At 47.7% G+C, this 19550-nt stretch overlaps 1 protein-coding gene across 1 annotated transcript in view; it reads left to right on the top strand.

Annotated features, from left to right (window-relative positions):
* The window catches only part of INPP5F (inositol polyphosphate-5-phosphatase F), a 277691-nt gene extending 273210 nt beyond the window's left edge, over window positions 1-4481 (top strand). The window contains exons 19-20 of the mRNA XM_063962697.1: window positions 108-195; window positions 2486-4481. Of these exons, the coding sequence (XP_063818767.1) occupies window positions 108-195; window positions 2486-3524 (1127 nt within the window). The 3' untranslated portion in view covers window positions 3525-4481. The remainder of the gene's footprint in view (window positions 1-107; window positions 196-2485) is intronic.
* The last annotated feature ends 15069 nt before the right edge of the window (window positions 4482-19550 follow it).

Genomic DNA, 19550 nt, shown 5'->3' with positions numbered 1-19550 from the left:
CATTCTCTGTTCTGCCCCAGCAAAGTGGCAGCCAGGAGGCTCCGTACTGTCCCTGTATTTGTCACTGTATTATGGTGTCACCGGGGATTTCATTGTTTGGTTTGTAGATACGCTGCTGTGTATTGCGGAGATGCTGCGAATCACCAGACAGGCCTCCGGCCCAGACGTTCCTATCATCGAGAAGAAGCTGGAGAGGTGAGGATGTAATTGTGTTACTCCCACTGAGTGCCCGTCTGAGCATAGCGCCTCTTACTGGCAGAGTCAGGGACTGAGCATAGCACCTCCTACTGGCAGAGTCAGGGACTGAGCATAGCACCTCCTACTGGCAGAGTCAGGGACTGAGCATAGCACCTCCTACTGGCAGAGTCAGGGACTGAGCATAGCACCACCTACTGGCAGAGTCAGGGACTGAGCATAGCACCACCTACTGGCAGAGTCAGGGACTGAGTGGCCGTCTGAGCATAGCGCCTCTTACTGGCAGAGTCAGGGACTGAGCATAGCACCTCCTACTGGCAGAGTCAGGGACTGAGCATAGCACCACCTACTGGCAGAGTCAGGGACTGAGTGGCCGCCTGAGCATAGCGCCTGCTACTGGCAGAGTCAGGGGCTGAGTGACCGTCTGAACATAGCGCCTCTTACTGGCAGAGTCAGGGACTGAGTGGCCGCCTGAGCATAGCGCCTGCTACTGGCAGAGTCAGGGGCTGAGTGACCGTCTGAACATAGCGCCTCTTACTGGCAGAGTCAGGGACTGAGCATAGCACCTCCTACTGGCAGAGCCAGGGACTGAGCATAGCACCTCCTACTGGCAGAGTCATGGACTGAGTGGCCGCCTGAGCATAGCGCCTGCTACTGCAGAGTCAGGGACTGAGTAGCTACCTGAGCATAGCGCCTGCTACTAGCAGAGTCATGGGCTGAGTGACCGTCTGAGCATAGCGCCTGCTACTGGTAGAGTCGGACTGAGTGAGTGTCTGAGCATTGAGCCTCCTACTGGCAAAGTCAGGGACTGAGTGAGCGTTTGAGCATAGAGCCTCCTACTGGCAGAGTCAGGGACTGAGTGGCCATCTGAGCATAGCGCCTCCTATGGGCAGAGTCGGGGACTGAGTGATTGTCTGAGCATAGGGCCTCTTACTAGCAGAGTCAGGGACTGAGTGGCCACCTTAGCATAGCGCCTGCTACTAGCAGAGTCAGGGACTGAGTGACCGTCTGAGCATAGAGCCTCCTACTGGCAGAGTCAGGTACTGAGTGGTCATCTGAGCATAGCGCCTGCTAATGGCAGAGTCAGGGACTGAGTGGCCATCTGAGCATAGCGCCTCCTATGGGCAGAGTCGGGGACTGAGCATAGCGCCTCCTACTGGCAGAGCCAGGGACTGAGTGACCGTCTGAGCATTGCACCTCCTACTGGCAGTCAGGGACTGAGTGGCCGTCTGAGCATAGAACCTCCTACTGGCAGTCAGGGACTGAGTGGCCGTCTGAGCATAGAACCTCCTACGGACAGAGTCAGGGACTGAGTGGCCGTCTGAACATAGAACCTCCTACTGGCTGAGTCAGGGACTGAGTGAGCATCTGAGCATAGGGCCTCCTACTGGCAGAGTCACCCACTGAGCATAACACCTCCTACTGGCAAAGTCAGGGACTGTATGGTCATCTGAGCATAGCGCCTGCTACTGGCAGAGTCAGGGACTGAGTGGCCATCTGAGCATAGCGCCTCCTACGGGCAGAGTCGGGGTCTGAGCATAGCGCCTCCTACGGGCAGAGTCGGGGACTGAGTGACCGTCTGAGCATAGCGCCTCCTACTGGCAGAGTCAGGGACTGAGTGACCGTCTGAGCATTGCACCTCCTACTGGCAGTCAGGGACTGAGTGGCCGTCTGAGCATAGAACCTCCTACGGGAAGAGTCAGGGACTGAGTGGCCGTCTGAGCATAGAACCTCCTACTGGCAGAGTCAGGGACTGAGTGAGCATCTGAGCATAGGGCCTCCTACTGGCAGAGTCACTGGCTGAGTCACCCTCTGAGCATAACACCTCCTACTGGCAGAGTCAGGGACTGTATGGTCATCTGAGCATAGCGCCTGCTACTGGCAGAGTCAGGGACTGAGTGGCCATCTGAGCATAGCGCCTCCTACGGGCAGAGTCGGGGTCTGAGCATAGCGCCTCCTACGGGCAGAGTCGGGGACTGAGTGACCGTCTGAGCATAGCGCCTCCTACTGGCAGAGTCAGGGACTGAGTGGCCGTCTGAGCATAGCACCTTCTACTGGCAGAGTCAGGGGCTGAGTGGGGCCGGTATTAGTCACTTATGTTAAGGCTGTTATCCGCAGGACTTTACCATACAATGATGACGGAAACACTGGGACGTATTAGCCAGTGTTATAGATTATGTCCTGTATAGACATTATGACTACTTTTGTGCACCTTGTGTGAATTGTACCTCGTTATACATAAAGGTCTGCTTCTCCCGATATTAATAACCTTGTTTTGGGAACCTTTCAGGAAGAGCAGCAAGCCTCACGAGGAGATAATGGGGATCCGTTCCAAAGGCCAGAGATTGGGGATAAACAGCATGGGTCTGGCGCAGAGCAAGAACTTCCTGATGAGCAAATTCTCCTCTCTCAACCAGAAAGTCAAACAAACCAACATCGGGAGTCTGCGCAAGCTGGGAACCTTCAACAAAGCTGAGGTGAAAGGCTTCCTCAAGCCCAACCTGCAGGTCAGTCTCTGGAAGTCCGACAGCAGCCTGGAAAACACCGGTACGGAGGCCAAAGGTCACACGGAATCAGACTTGGACCTTTCCTCGGACAGCGACTCTTTCCACTCTGATGATTACATTCCAAAGTCGGACGATGATGGGCAGGTGGCCATCTCGCTGGAGAATATTGGCCAAGTGGATTATGTTCTACCCAGTTGTGGCATCATCGCCGCTGTTCCCCGCTTGGGAAGCCGCTCCCAGTCGGTCAGTAGTGCCGAGATGAATCTTCACATTCCCACCGAGATCCATGTCACCCAGTGCGAGACATCCCCCGAGCAGAATGTCCTCATAGATTTTGGAACCCCCATAGATGCCTACTGCCACCAGTTTGTTCACGATGCCCAGACCAAAGATGTCCGTGTTCAGGGTGATGATGACGCGCAGAAGAACTGTGTGTCATCGAGGAATGATACCCACAAAACCTCTTGCACCGAGCTGGAGTCTGAAGCGGAACATTATAACCGGCCTTCTCAGCTTGACGTGTCTCTCAGTGAGGCCGGCTCCGGTTTGTTATCCGTAGACCAAGCTCCGACGTCTGGGCGATCTAGCCCGGGATCGGGCTCGGTGGACAGCAGCAGCAGCCGAGTAGTCTCACCGTTTGCCAAGATCCGCAGCTCAGTGGTCCAGGTGGCCAATATTACCCATGCCGGACTGGCCCAAGGGATCAACTTTGCTGTTGCGAAAGTGCAGAAGTCTCCGGACCCCGAAACGGTTCCGGCACCGCCGCAAAACGATTTCAAAGACATGTTCACACAATGCCAGACCCGTATCATACAGATTTGACTTGGCCTATTTCCATATTCGTATACGTAATGGCTAAGTGACGCAAAAACCCTTCCATTCCGCCTCTGCTGGAGAGCGCTGTACGACCGGTCCCATAGACCCCGCTCCGAGCCATTGGCACCAATTGTTTACAGGGTTTTTTTTTTGTTTTTTTTTTTAAGATCTATATTTTTCCAGGCTGGGTCTTTAGAGCATTCATATTCCTACGTTGTTTGTGCCGCCATTTCAGGGTTGTTTTTTTTTTATAGGGAAAACACTGTATTTTTAGTCTATAGCATTATTTATTTTTTAGATTCTTTTATAAGTCATGCGCTGGTTATTATTACAGTCTACTGTAAAACACACAATGATATCACTGACACTTTTTCATTTGCACAGTCCGCCCCCTCCTCTTCCTTAAAGAGAAGTATTAGCGCAACATGTATCCCCATGTGTCTCCAGGTGACTGCCGCGCTGTAAGCGGACACCGTACACCGGAACGTCTGAAGCAATAGAGAGAATAGGAGCGGTTTACTAAAACCGTCCTGGTGGTGGGTTGTGGCTCCTCCTTTTCTGGTGATAGGCGGGACCTCGGCTGGTGACGGTCGGTGAGAGACGCAGCGCGCCATCCCTTCTGTCGCAGTGAGAGTTGCGCTTGCATTCCGGGACCATGTTACACGCAGGACACTGTGGGGTCCGCACTAAAGCGTGATCATTCAGCGAGAGACTCGTATCGGGGCACAACGGTTTGTACTACTGCTATATCTCCACGCCGTGTGTACCCTCCCAGTATTTATACCTGTGTATAGTTGAGTGCACATTGTGACGTCCTCCGGTACAACTGTTCATTTACATATTTATTAGGAATATTCCGGAATATTTTCCATCTCTCTATTTGTAGTGTTTTAAAACATATATATAATTCTATGTGTAAAAAATAAAAAAGGGACTTATTTTAATTAAAAAAAAAAGTTGCAAGACTTGAGTTTTTCTGTTTGATCTCGATCTGGTCTACAGAGACGTTGACGCGCTTATTCCTCGCAGTACAGGACGCCGGCCCTCCGCTACAAGCGGTGTTATATGGAACAAATAACATTCACAATACAGAAAGTGTCTCCCATGGTCAGACCAGAAGATCTCTCCGTGATATCCTCGTGGGAGAAAGGGGAGGGGTCCTGGTTAATTGCCAGACTTGTTCCTTCTCTCCGACTTGTATAATGAAGGTAGGATTTTAATTACCTACCGGTAAATCCTTCTCTCGTAGTCCGTAGAGGATACTGGGGTCCACATTAGTACCATGGGGTATAGATGGGTCCACTAGGTTCCTTGGGCACTTTAAGAAATCAATAGTGTGTGCTGGCTCCTCCCTCTATGCCCCTCCTACCAGACTCAGTCTAGAAACGGTGCCCGAGGAGACGGACATACTTCGAGAGAAGGATTTAACTGAACAGTGGTGAGATTGGAACCACCACACACAAACAAGAGGAAAGCCATGCTAACCAAACCTGAACAGGAACAGCAACTGCTGAACCAATAACAATACTTAACCAAGTAACAGTGCATAAAAACGAAGCACCGGGCAGGCGCCCAGTCCTCGACGGACTACAAGAAAAGGATTTACCGGTAGGTATTTTAAATCCTATTTTCACTTACGTCCTAGAGGATGCTGGGGTCCACATTAGTACCATGGGGATGTACCAAAGCTCCCAAACCGGGTGGGAGAGTGCTGAGGTTCCTGCAGAACTGATTTACCAAACTGAAGGTTCTCAGAGGCCAAAGTATCGAACTTGTAGAACTTGGCAAACGTGTTTGAACCTGACCAAGTAGCTGCTTGGCAGAGCTGTAAAGCCGAGACACCCCGGGCAGCCGGCCAGGACGAACCCATCTTACGAGTAGAGTGGGCCTGTACAGATCTTGGAACCGCCAATCCTGCCGTAGAATAAGCATGCTGGATAGTAAGCCTGATCCAGCGAGCAATAGACTGCTTTGACGCAGGACACCCAATTTTATTGGGATCATAAAGAACAAACAGCGAGTCAGATTTTCTGTGATGAGCTGTCCGCTTCACATAGATCTTCAAAGCCCTCACAACATCCAAGGACTTTGAAGTAGCAGAGGTGTTGGTAACCACCGGAACCACAATAGGTTGCTTAATATGAAACGCAGACACCACCTTAGGAAGAAATTGCTGACGAGTTCAGCTCTATCTTCCTGAAAAATGAAATAGGGGCTCATGTGAGACAACGCCTCCAGCTCCGACACACGTCTTGCTGAAGCCAAGGCCAACAGTGTGACGGTGTTCCACGTAAGAAACTTTACGTCAACATCCTGTAAAGGCTCAAACCATTCTGATTGCAGGAACTGCAGCCCCACGTTGAAATCCCAAAGTGCCGTAGGAGGCACAAAGGGTGGTTGGATGTGCAGAACACCCTTCAAAAATGTCTGAACCTCAGGGAGAGAAGCCAATTGTTTCTGGAAGAAAATGGATAAGGCTGAAATCTGGACTTTTAAGGAGTCCAAACGTAGGCCCACATCCACACCTGACTGCAGAAAAAGGAGAAAACATCCCAGTTGAAATTCCACCGCAGGAAATTTCCTGGTTTTACACCAAGAGACGTATTTTTCCCAAATACAGTGGTAATGTTTAGACGTTACCCCCTTTCTGGCTTGGATCAAGGTTGGAATAACCCTGTCCGGAATCCCTTTCCAGGCTAGAATTTGACGCTTAACCTCCATGCTGTCAAACGGAGCCGTGGTAAGTTTGATAGACGAATGGCCTGTGTTGTAGAAGATCCTCACGAAAAGGTAGAGGCCACGGGTCCACTAGGAGCATCTCCAGTAGATCCGCATACCAGGCCCTTCTTGGCCAGTCCGGAGCAATGAGAATTGCTTTAACCTTTTCCTTTTTATTCTTTTGAGAATTTTTGGGATCAATGAAAGTGGTGGAAACACGTACACCATCTGGTAGACCCATGGAGTCACCAGAGCATCCACCGCCACTGCTTGTGTGTCTTTAGACTTGGAACAATACCACTTGAGCTTCTTGTTGAGACGAGAGGCCATCATGTTGATTTGTGGCATTCCCCACTGACGTGTCAAGCACCCGAACACCTCCGGATGAAGGCCCCACTCTCCTGGTTGGAGGTCATGTCTGCTGAGGAAGTCTGCTTCCCAGTTGTCTACTCCCGGAATGAAGATTGCCGACAACGCCACAGCGTGTCTTTCTGCCCAGAGGAGGATTCTTGTTACCTCTGACATTGCTGCTCTCCTCTTCGTTCCACCCTGTCTGTTTATGTACGTTACCGCAGTCACATGTTCGACTGAACCTGAATGGTGTGATGCCTGTAGAAGGGCATTGTATATGGCCTTATTTCTAGAATGTTGGTCGGAAGAATGGTTTCCTGACTTGACCATTTTCCTTGGAACTGTTCCCTTTGGGTGACTGCTCCCCAACCTCTGAGGCTTGCGTCTGTGGTTAGCAGAATCCAATTTTGAATCCCGAACCTTTGGCCCTCGGTCAGGTGAGAAGTCTGAAGCCACCGCAGAAGAGAAATCCTAGCTTTTGGCGACAGACGTATTCTCTGGTGCATGTGAAGATGCGATCCGTACCATTTGTCCAACTGATCCAACTGGAAGGGCCTTGCGTGAGACCTTCCGTACTGCAGTGCCTCTTAAGAGGCTACCACCCCAGAAGGCGAATGCATAGATGCACCGATATCCGGGTCAGTTTCAGAATGTCCTGCAGCATCGACTGGATTACCAATGCCTTTTCCAATGGAAGGAATACCTTCTGTGCCTCCGTATCCAGTATCCTATTTATTTAAATTTCGCTGTCCGAAAGGACTGCAGAGTTGGAGCAGAGTAGGTTTTCCTAGCTGGGGGTGCTGCAGAAGGAAGGTATGTAGACTTACCTGCCGTAACCTTGTATATCCACTGTAAACGGTTTATTAACAGGAATAAAAGCACTACTTTAAAAAGACATTTAATACACTTTAAATGGAGCCGCTGTACTCAATCCTTAACCTACATACTTTTTACACCATTAGCGTACCGAGCCCCGTACCGTGTACGTACTTTGCGTACAATCGCCGCGCTGGTCGTACAAAGTACACGCAGTGCGTACACACCCAAAGATACACCGTGAGCACTTAGCAGCTGCACGTGTGACTGAAATACACTTATAACCTTAGCGAAGAAAGGAGACACGACACCAGATTGTACTTAAAATGCCGGGTTCCGACACACCAACATATAATTACTGAAAGGGGGTTACAATATATCAATACAATACAATAGAATAATGGCTACAATCAATGGTACATACGTGTTTGGTTTCGCCTGCGCTTCCCAGTCTGGTCCTCCGTCATCAAGGTAGATGACCTTCAGAGTCTGTGTTTGGCCGGGCATGCAGCTGGCTGTTTTATACAATATTCCAAAACCTAACACAATGAATACTGTAATCTCTTTGTCCATTTGACACAGGGATGGTCATTTACAGTACAGGAGAGGTCATAGTTTGGTTTGAATAGGTGGGCGATATCTGTTCTAGGTGCACTTGCAGGTGGTCTCCTCTGGGTTCCCGCCGCATACCAAATGTACAGTAAACAGTTAATATTTATATTCTGCTCCTGCGCATAACTATTCGCAGGATCGTGTGATCTTCTGCAAACCAACACCGGAATATTGCCCTTAAAATACCCTACAGCTGGATACCAAACACCACCTTATAACCTTGTTCTGTCCCCTCCTATCCTGTAAAGGTGAATCCCTTTGTTTTGATACCATTTAAACTATTGTAACTTGCTGGTGTGATGCAGGGAGACTATGTGTACATTGTGCACTATTTGGATTAAATATGTAATGTGTTTTGATGGCTTTTCCATACGTTCACAAGCTCTACCGTAATTACCCATACCACGCGCTAATACGCAGGACCGCGGGAGCGACCATACACAAATTGTGAATATGTGCACGCACGGCAGAATAAGTACGCGCACGGAGGCTATCTGTGTGTAGTTTGTACGTGATGTGTGTACTGCAATATTTTTCGACTTCGACACCACGTATCCAGTTCATCTCCAAAAAGGGCCTCAACTGTGAATGGTATTCTTTTCACGCCTTTCCTGGAATCTAAAAGCCACTGGCGCAGCCACAAGCGCCTGCGTGCTGACACTGCCATGGCAGTGGTGTGTACGTTGCGCAAACCAATTTCCATTATGGCTTCCACCATAAAATTAGCAGAGTCCTGTATATACTGTATGAGTAAAACAATCTCCCCCCTGGATATGGAATCTAACCCATCAATTAGATTACCTGACCATTTAGCAATGGCCTTAGTGATAGTGATGAGCACCGGAAATTTTTCAGGTTTTGGTTTTGGGTTCGGTTCCGCGGCCGTGTTTTGGGTTCGAACGCGTTTTGGCAAAACCTCACCGATTTTTTTTTTGTCGGATTCGGGTGTGTTTTGGATTCGGGTGTTTTTTTCAAAAAACCCTAAAAAACTGCTTAAATCATAGAATTTGGGGGTCATTTTGATCCCAAAGTATTATTAACCTCAATAACCATAATTTCCACTCATTTTCAGTCTATTCTGAACACCTCACACCTCACAATATTATTTTTAGTCCTAAAATTTGCACCGAGGTCGCTGGATGGCTAAGCTAAGCGACCCAAGTGGCCGACACAAACACCTGGCCCATCTAGGAGTGGCACTGCAGTGTCACGCAGGATGGCCCTTCCAAAAAACACTCCCCAAACAGCACATGACGCAAAGAAAAAAAGAGGCGCAATGAGGTAGCTGTGTGAGTAAGCTAAGCGACCCTAGTGGCCGACACAAACACCTGGCCATCTAGGAGTGGCACTGCAGTGTCACGCAGGATGGCCCTTCCAAAAAACACCCCCCAAACAGCACATGACGCAAAGAAAAATGAAAGAAAAAAGAGGTGCAAGATGGAATTGTCCTTGGGCCCTCCCACCCACCCTTATGTTGTATAAACAGGACATGCACACTTTAACCAACCCATCATTTCAGTGACAGGGTCTGCCACACGACTGTGACTGAAATGACGGGTTGGTTTGGACCCCCACCAAAAAAGAAGCAATTAATCTCTCCTTGCACAAACTGGCTCTACAGAGGCAAGATGTCCACCTCATCATCATCCTCCGATATATCACCGTGTACATCCTCCTCCTCACAGATTATCAATTCGTCCCCACTGGAATCCACCATCTCAGCTCCCTGTGTACTACTTTGTGGAGGCAATTGCTGCTGGTCAATGTCTCCACGGAGGAATTGATTATAATTCATTTTAATGAACATCATCTTCTCCACATTTTCTGGATGTAACCTCGTACGCCGATTGCTGACAAGGTGAGCGGCGGCACTAAACACTCTTTCGGAGTACACACTTGTGGGAGGGCAACTTAGGTAGAATAAAGGCAGTTTGTGCAAGGGCCTCCAAATTGCCTCTTTTTCCTGCCAGTATAAGTACGGACTGTCTGACGTGCCTACTTGGATGCGGTCACTCATATAATCCTCCACCATTCTTTCAATGGGGAGAGAATCATATGCAGTGACAGTAGACGACATGTCCGTAATCGTTGTCAGGTCCTTCAGTCCGGACCAGATGTCAGCATCAGCAGTCGCTCCAGACTGCCCTGCATCACCGCCAGCGGGTGGGCTCGGAATTCTGAGCCTTTTCCTCGCACCCCCAGTTGCGGGAGAATGTGAAGGAGGAGATGTTGACAGGTCGCGTTCCGCTTGACTTGACAATTTTGTCACCAGCAGTTCTTTGAACCCCAGCAGACTTGTGTCTGCCGGAAAGAGAGATCCAAGGTAGGTTTTAAATCTAGGATCGAGCACGGTGGCCAAAATGTAGTGCTCTGATTTCAACAGATTGACCACCCGTGAATCCTTGTTAAGCGAATTAAGGGCTCCATCCACAAGTCCCACATGCCTAGCGGAATCGCTCTGTGTTAGCTCCTCCTTCAATGTCTCCAGCTTCTTCTGCAAAAGCCTGATGAGGGGAATGACCTGACTCAGGCTGGCAGTGTCTGAACTGACTTCACGTGTGGCAAGTTCAAAAGGTTGCAGAACCTTGCACAACGTTGAAATCATTCTCCACTGCGCTTGAGACAGGTGCATTCCACCTCCTATATCGTGCTCAGTTGTATAGGCTTGAATGGCCTTTTGCTGCTCCTCCAACCTCTGAAGCATATAGAGAGGGTTGAATTCCACCTCGTTACCACTTCTTGCTTCAGATGATGGCAGGGCAGGTTCAGGCGTTTTTGGTGGTGCTCCAGTCTTCTGTACGTGGTGCCTGTACGCCGAAAGTGTCCCGCAATTCTTCTGGCCACCGACAGCATCTCTTGCACGCCCCTCTCGTTTTTTAAATAATTCTGCACCACCAAATTCAAGGTATGTGCAAAACATGGGACGTGCTGGAATTTGCCCATATTTAATGCACACACAATATTGCTGGCGTTGTCCGATGCCACAAATCCACAGGAGAGTCCAATTGGGGTAAGCCATTCTGCGATGATCTTCCTCAGTTGCCGTAAGAGGTTTTTAGCTGTGTGCGTATTCTGGAAAGCGGTGATACAAAGCGTAGCCTGCCTAGGAAAGAGTTGGCGTTTGCGAGATGCTGCTACTGGTGCCGCCGCTGCTGTTCTTGCGGCGGGAGTCCATACATCTACCCAGTGGGCTGTCGCAGTCATATAGTCCTGAGCCTTCCCTGCTCCACTTGTCCACATGTCCGTGGTTAAGTGGACATTGGGTACAACTGCATTTTTTAGGACACTGGTGAGTCTTTTTCTGAGGTCTGTGTACATTTTCGGTATCGCCTGCCTAGAGAAATGGAACCTAGATGGTATTTGGTACTGGGGACACAGTACCTCCAACAAGTCTCTAGTTGCCTCTGCAGTAATGATGGATACCGGAACCACGTTTCTCACCGCCCAGGATGCCAAGGCCTCAGTTATCCGCTTTGCAGCAGGATGACTGCTGTGATATTTCATCTTCCTCGCAAAGGACTGTTGGACAGTCAATTGCTTGGTGGAAGTAGTAAAAGTGGGCTTACGAGTACGACTTCCCCTCTGGGATGACCATCGACTCCCAGCAGCAACAACAGCAGCGCCAGCAGCAGTAGGCGTTACACGCAAGGATGCATCGGAGGAATCCCAGGCAGGAGAGGACTCGTCATAATTGCCAGTGACATGGCCTGCAGGACTATTGGCATTCCTGGGGAAGGAGGAAATTGACACTGAGGGAGTTGGTGGGGTGGTTTGCGTGAGCTTGGTTACAAGAGGAAAGGATTTACTGGTCAGTGGACTGCTTCCGCTGTCGCCCAAAGTTTTTGAACTTGTCACTGACTTATGATGAATGCGCTGCAGGTGACGTATAAGGGAGGATGTTCCGAGGTGGTTAACGTCCTTACCCCTACTTATTACAGCTTGACAAAGGCAACACACGGCTTGACAAATGTTGTCCGCATTTCTGTTGAAATACTTCCACACTGAAGAGCTGATTTTTTTGGTATTTTCACCAGGCATGTCAATGGCCCTATTCCTCCCACGGACAACAGGTGTCTCCCCGGGTGCCTGACTTTTTTTTTTTTTTTTTTATAATTTGTTTATTGATCAGCCAAAAATACATGAAGTAAAACATATAGGCATCTGGAGAGTATAGAAATGGATATTAACACGGAATAAAGATACAATACAGATCCTGAATTTGATATAATATGCAAAGTGGCTGACCTATTTTCTTTTTTGTATGTAAGTCAAGGGAAAAGAATAAAAAGATCAGAAAAGAGAAGGGGGGGGGAAGAAGAGAAGGTGTGGAAGGGAAATAGAGAAGAAAAGGGGGGAAAAGAGGGTACGGGGGTGGAGGGCGCTGGGATAGGGAGCTGGAGCATCACATAATACAATAGCCCTAAAGACATGTCGGTACCTCCCAGAAATGATGAAAGAACAACTCTGTTGAACTACAACTGTAAACTTCAAGAAGAAGGAGACAGCTGTTCACGCCTGGGAACAGGATCAAAAAGGCTATGTAGCTGATTTTGGGTATGTAAAGACATATTACCTAAAACTAGGCCCCACTTCTTGCGAAAAAGGCTAATACCGTTAGTAGTAAATACAGTCGCTGTTCGGCGTTTATGGTAGATAACTTCTAATATAGCAGATTCCCACTCTTGTATAGTTGGAGCCGTCGGGTGAATCCAGTGGGAAAGTATCAATTGTTTTGCCACGGTTACCATAACCGTCAAGGCCGGAACCATAGAAGAAAAACCAGGAATCCCCAACCAATCTGAAAAATCAGCAAATAACATTGCTCGGATATTTAACGGCAAATTCAAAAGAAACACTTTGTTAAAATAGGTACAGATTTTGTGCCAAAATTTCTTAATTTTACAGCAGGACCAGAAGTTATGAGTGAAATTGGCATCTAGCATGGAGCACTTGACACATAACCCTAACTCTGAAGGATTAAAATGTTTCCTCTGTGCCGGTGAGACATACATTCTATTAATAGTTCTGATATGAATCTCTTGTAGTTTAGCCGGCTTCAAATGTTTAAGAGCATGTTTCGTGTTATGCAGTATGTGTGTGATGTCTGGGAGATCTGAAACCTCCCTCCTCCAAGCCAAGGAGAGGGGGAGCCATGAGGGAGTGTTTGCATCAATTAGATCAGCATATAAATATTTGATTCTGAATGGATGAGAACGGCAAAAAACTAGAACTTTCAATATTACATGGGAAGAGGGGTACATACAGATAGGGCCTTTAAGAGCTGCAATATAGTGTCTAAGTTGGAGATACATGAAGAATTGTTTCTGTGGCAGAGAGAATTTGACTTGTAATTGGGAAAAGGAGAGAAACTGTCCGCCAGGATCAAAGACATCTTTAATTGCAGAGATGCCTTGCATTTTCCATGTGTAGAACATTTTGTTGTGTAATGATGGGAGGAAGTTAGGGTTTCCCCAGATAGGGATAAAAGGAGTGACATATGGATCAGACTGTAAATTTTTATGAATAGATACCCAGGCCTTATAAGTGTCATGGAATAAGATATTGGACCTAATCTCTCTCGGGATATCTCTCAGGCGGGTATGTAAGAGTGCAGCCGGAGAATATGGGGATAAAAGCGCTTCCTCCAGGAGGAGGTTGACATAAGATGTTTGGTTGAGGATCCAATCCGAAGCATATCGGAATAAGGCTGCTCTAGCAAATAATTGGACATTAGGGACACTAAGTCCTCCCTTATGCTTAGGAAGGAATGTACGAGATTTTGGCATGCGTGGTCTTCCATTCTTCCAAATAAATTTGGAAAAAGTTCTGGAGCATATTAAAGCGTCTGCTCTAGATATTGTTACAGGTAGCATTTGAAGTAAATATGATAATTTTGGGAAGGTCACTGATTTCACCACTACGGTCCTACCCAGGACGGAGAGGGGGAGGTCGATCCAATTTTCCAATTGACGCTTTATTTTCTGGATGATTGGCGTAAAATTACAAGTATAAATTTGAGAGGTTTGTGTGGGGATATTGATTCCTAAATATTTTAATGAAACCATGTTAAGTTTGAGACAAGGTGCAAGGTTCGTGAGATCCAGTGAAGTCGATTGGGGACCTATGGGGAGCAGGTCGGATTTGCTAACATTCACTCTGTATCCGGCAAACGATCCGAATTTAGCTATAATATCTAATATGGCTGGGATAGATGTTAGTGGGTCTCGCACAAATAAGAGCATATCGTCATCGAATAAGCTTAATTTATTGTGTACATCGCCTACTACAACACCTGAGAAGGAACGAAGATGTCGAAGCGCGATGGCCAGGGGTTCCAGAGCTAGCGCAAATAGGAGGGGAGAAAGTGGGCAACCCTGTCTTGTACCTCTTTGAGTAAGGAAGGAAGCGGACAGGAATTTGTTAGCGAAGATTTGAGTGAGGGGTTCGTGATAGAGGGCCTGCAGCGTGGAAATAAAAGTGGGGGGGAAACCAAACCTCCGGAGAGTCTCGAACAAGTGATCCCACGTAACCAAATCAAAGGCCTTCTCGGCATCTAGTGAAAGCAAGAAAGCAGGACCATTCACCCGAGAGGACTCCAGGGCCTGCATAATAGTAAGGACTTTCCTAATATTTGTTACTGAATGCCTCCCCCACACAAAGCCAGTTTGGTCTTCATGAATAAGCTGTGGAATCATTGTTTTTATCCTTTCTGACAAAAGTTTAGTAAAGATTTTATAATCGACGTTAAGTAATGCTATAGGTCTGTATGAGGAAGGCAGCAGCGGGTCTCGCCCTGGTTTGGGCAGTACTCTAATGGAGGCCGAATTAAAATATTGTGGGATCTTGTGAAGGGAGTAAATGGAGTTGTACAAAGATGCTAAGGGGGTGCTAATTCTTGTCTCAAGTATCTTATAGAATTCTGCAGACAATCCGTCAGGGCCTGGAGATTTAAGATTTTTAAGAGAGTGAATGGTGTCGTGTACTTCCTGTACGGTGATAGGGGCCACGAGTGATTCTGAGTGTGTGTGACTGAGTTGGGGCAACTCCATCTCCTTCCAAAAGTTTTGTTTAGCTGCAATGTCAATTGGGTCTTGGGAGTACAGATTTTTATAAAAGGTATGTAAAATGTCAGATATCTTATTTCCCTGAAAATGACATTTCCCCTCTCCATCCTTCAAGGCCGCTATGTGGCGTGGGCCAGTATCCGCCCTAAGAAGACTAGACAATAGTTTTCCAGATTTATTGCCAAATCGGAATATATTATGTCTACCTGCCCCCAGAAACTTGTTAGATATTTGCGTAAGGACTTGATCAAAATGTTGTTTAGCCTTAGTGTAAATTATTTTTCTATCCAATGTAGGGGATGCTTTAAATTCCTGAAAGGAGGAGGTAAGCTTGGATTGAGCAGCACGATATGTGGAGTTCATTTCTTTTTTAAATTTGGCGACAAACGCTATAATCTCTCCCCTCAGCACCGCCTTGGCCGTTTGCCAAAACAGAGCCGGGTTCGATTCATGTGCAGAATTATTAAGGCAATAGGAATCCCAGGCGGCAATTAACTTGTCTTGGAAGTGTTGGGATCCTGCCAGACGGGCGGGAAACCTCCACTGAGAGGAGGCACCCAGTACATATTTAGTTTGGAGTGTAATGGAGATAGGTGCATGATCTGAGATTAATATTGGTTCTATGCTAGTATCTGTGATTTTGTCCGATAATATGTCAGAAACAAAAAAGTAGTCTAAGCGAGAGAAGGAATTGAAGGTAGCGGAATAGTATGTGTAATCAAGTTCTATAGGGTTATGAAGTCTCCAAATGTCAACAAGACCCAGCTGATTAGACAAGTATGTCAGATTGGTCTTTGGAAGGGTATATTTGCAGGAAGAAGCTGTTTTCCTATATAGCACTACAGACGAGACTAGATTCATGTCGCCTCCTAGAATAATAGGAGTGTTCGTGTAAGGTCGCAATAGGTTGATGAGTTTTACGTAGAACGACTTATCATAATTAGTGGGGGCATAGACGTTACAAAGAATGTATCTAGATCCTTCCAACGTAATGTCTAAAATGATAAATCTACCTTGCGTGTCAATTTTCTGACTATGTATCTCATAAGAGATCCCTTTGCGGATGAGGATAGCTACCCCTCTCGCTTTTGATGTGTAGGAAGACGAAGCAACCATCTTCTGGCGGAGCATGGAAAGCTTTAAGTGTTCATCTGGAGTCAGATGTGTCTCCTGTAACAGGATTATATCAGCCTTCACTTTGTTCATGTAAGTAAGTATTCGTCTACGTTTGACAGGGGAATGTATACCTCTCATGTTCCATGAGTAAATTTTAAGATGGTCAGCCATGATCAAAGAATGGAGGTGGAAGGAGCATCACATAAATTGAAAGGCCACATTTGTAGTGTAAATCATCAATAAGGAACATTGGCATATACATACTTAACGGTGTCAACAGTAAAATGACAATAGGTATATTCCTCCAGCTCCCTAGAGGGAAAGGGGTAAAGAAGACAGGGAAGGGGAAAAAGAAGAGATAAACAGAGTAGAGAACATAGAAAAATATGAAAGAAACGAAACGGCGGTGAAACAGCTGTATCACAACCATAACATAATTAGCTGCAGCAACCGTGGACATCCCCCAGTCACAGGAGTGGGAGATACAAAAAAACAAGCAGTGTGACCTCACCTTCCTCTAATTGTAGTAAGAACCTCAATATCCAGAGACATTATCAGGGGAAGGTGTAGGCCCATCAAGGATTAACTAGAAAATACGCCTAAGGATATTACATAGTAAATTCTATGTGAGCAATCAGATATCCATAACAACAAGAGAACATAATATATAAGCCTATAACATAATAATAATAACACAGCCTATGTAACCGGGTATAGGCCAACAGCATGGGGAAGTGGAGGAGTGAACCCCCAAGACTATACTAAATCGTGGTAGCCAGACCATTAACCCACTCAATGGGTCCTAAGGGTCTTAATGAGTTTTGACCTCCTAACTATCTAATACATGCTACGACATATATCAAAAGAGGACATGACTCTGGACTATGAGGTGGAAATCAGAATCTAGCATCCTGAGCAAGTAATCATTCATTGTCGTCCATCGCGCTGGATTCCGGGGGATCCATTTCCCTTAATACAAATGCTTTTGCGTCGTCCACATTTGTAAAGTCCTTCGGACCTTGAGATGAGAATATACGTAGGCGGGCCGGATAGAGTAGTGCAAACTTCGTGCCCGATTGTATCAGTTGTGAGCAGACAGCAGACATTTCGCGACGGGCTCTGGACACTTCCGCAGAATAGTCTTGGAAAAGGAATATTCTTTGGTCTTCCCACTTTAGTGTGCCCCTGGATCTTGCCGCGGACCAAATTAGTTCCTTGTGGCGGAAATTTAAACACCGAAATATTACTGGGCGGGGTCGTGCCTGATTGGATTCCCTCGGTGGTCCCAGACGATGTGCCCTCTCTATTTCTAAGGAGGATAATTCTTCCGGAATTCCAAGTAGGACAGGTAGATCTGAAAGCAGAAATTTAAGTAGTTCGGGGCCTTTAACGGATTCTCTGAGGCCCACTATCCTCAAATTATTTCGCCTCGAACGATTTTCGAGATCATCTAGTTTGGACATCATATGCTGCCGAGACGATGACAAGTGCGACACTTGTTGTTTTAGGTCCGCGATCTCCTGAAAGTTAGCTCCTATGCGGTTTTCATTAATAGAAATTTTTCTCGACATGGAATTTAACTCTGATTTAATATCGGAGACTGCCGACATAAGCTTGTCGGCTTGTGTCTGAAGTAAAGGTTCCACTGTTTCCTTGATGGCTTTTACAATCTCCGCGTAGGAGGGAGGAGTGGGGGGAGCTTTCGGCGGCATGGTGTCCAACACCTCAGATTGTAGTACAGAGATGTCACAAGGCTCCGGAGGGGAGGGTAAATCTGGAGAATGAGCAAATCTCTTAGTACCGCCCCTGAGACGTTGAGGTTGAGGAGCCGACAAGGTAATGAATTTGTCCATAACACATCCAAGGAGCTCAGTAAACTACAGTCTGGCAGGTCGGAAAACGGTCGGTATCACTCCCCGCAAGAGAGACATCCGCGGCTACCGCTAGGTGGAAGACATCATTCCATATATATCACATCAGGGTGAGGGGAGGGATACATAACGTATACACCACTGTGTGCAGGACAATGTGATAGAGCGCATATAGCTACAAGGGCAGCGACCCGTCCAGCAGCGCCGCTTCAGACCCAGGGAGACAAATATACTCTTAATTTGGGAGGAGATATAGCACAAAACAGGGTGGGTGGGGGGTGTGTGAAGGTGGTATCACATTATGGTGTACGGTGTACGGCTGGCACCAGCTAAAGCTGCACGTAGAAGTTGGGAGCAATGCAATTTGAAAAAGAAATAAATAAAGTCGTTTATGAGATGGCAGGCTCAGTGCAATTTATTTAGGCACCTCTGTTATTAATATAATTGACCTGGGGGTCAGAGAGCCTGTAGCATCAGACAGAGAAAATGGGTTTATGTATTTTTGTAGCCAGGAGGTAGGTTAGGTTAGGGGGGAGAATGCAGCTACCCAGAGAGCGTCCTGTCAGCCAGACAGAATCTTCAGACGCTGGGCTTGTAATGCTGTCTCACACTGCAGTGATCAAGATGGCTGCCTCCTCCGTGTACTCACAGCTAGGGGACTCGTCCGTTCGGCTCCCGTTGTTCCCAGCCGCCAGGAGAAGGTCCGGGTAGGGCAGAGGATCAGTGCAGGGAGCCCAGATTGTCAGCCCGTCCTTGCGGGTGAGCTCCGTGACCCGCGCGCGGTCTCGGCGTCTGGCCCGGGATGTCTTCAAAATCGAGGCCCCGGCTTTATTCAGAAGGGAGGGCCGCAACCCGCAGACTCGGACAGAGCCTCGTCCCGATTCCGCGGCGCACCCCCTTCGACACTGGAGCTCAGGATGATGAGCTGGGGCTCTGATATTCGCATTGCAGAAGGGTAGATAGGGGCAATACGTCTCAGTTTAATTGTCCAGACCGGAGCTCATGTAAAAAGCAGCCCGCTCGGATGCCAGCCAGGCCACTCCCCCCTCCCCGGGTGCCTGACTTAAACAAACCACCTCACCATCAGAATCCTCCTGGTCAATTTCCTCCCCAGCGCCAGCAACACCCATATCCTCCTCATCCTGGTGTACTTCAACACTGACATCTTCAATCTGACTATCAGGAACTGGACTGCGGGTGCTCCTTCCAGCACTTGCAGGGGGCGTGCAAATGGTGGAAGGCGCATGCTCTTCACGTCCAGTGTTGGGAAGGTCAGGCATCGCAAACGACACAATTGGACTCTCCTTGTGGATTTGTGATTTCGAAGAACGCACAGTTCTTTGCTGTGCTTTTGCCAGCTTGAGTCTTTTCATTTTTCTAGCGAGAGGCTGAGTGCTTCCATCCTCATGTGAAGCTGAACCACTAGCCATGAACATAGGCCAGGGCCTCAGCCGTTCCTTGCCACTCCGTGTGGTAAATGGCAT

The sequence above is a fragment of the Pseudophryne corroboree genome, chromosome 3 (genome assembly GCF_028390025.1).
Source record: "Pseudophryne corroboree isolate aPseCor3 chromosome 3, aPseCor3.hap2, whole genome shotgun sequence".
In the NCBI taxonomy this organism is placed as follows: Eukaryota; Metazoa; Chordata; class Amphibia; order Anura; family Myobatrachidae; genus Pseudophryne; species Pseudophryne corroboree.
The sequence above is the reverse complement of the archived record's forward strand: the minus strand, read 5'-3'. Positions and strand labels throughout refer to the sequence as shown.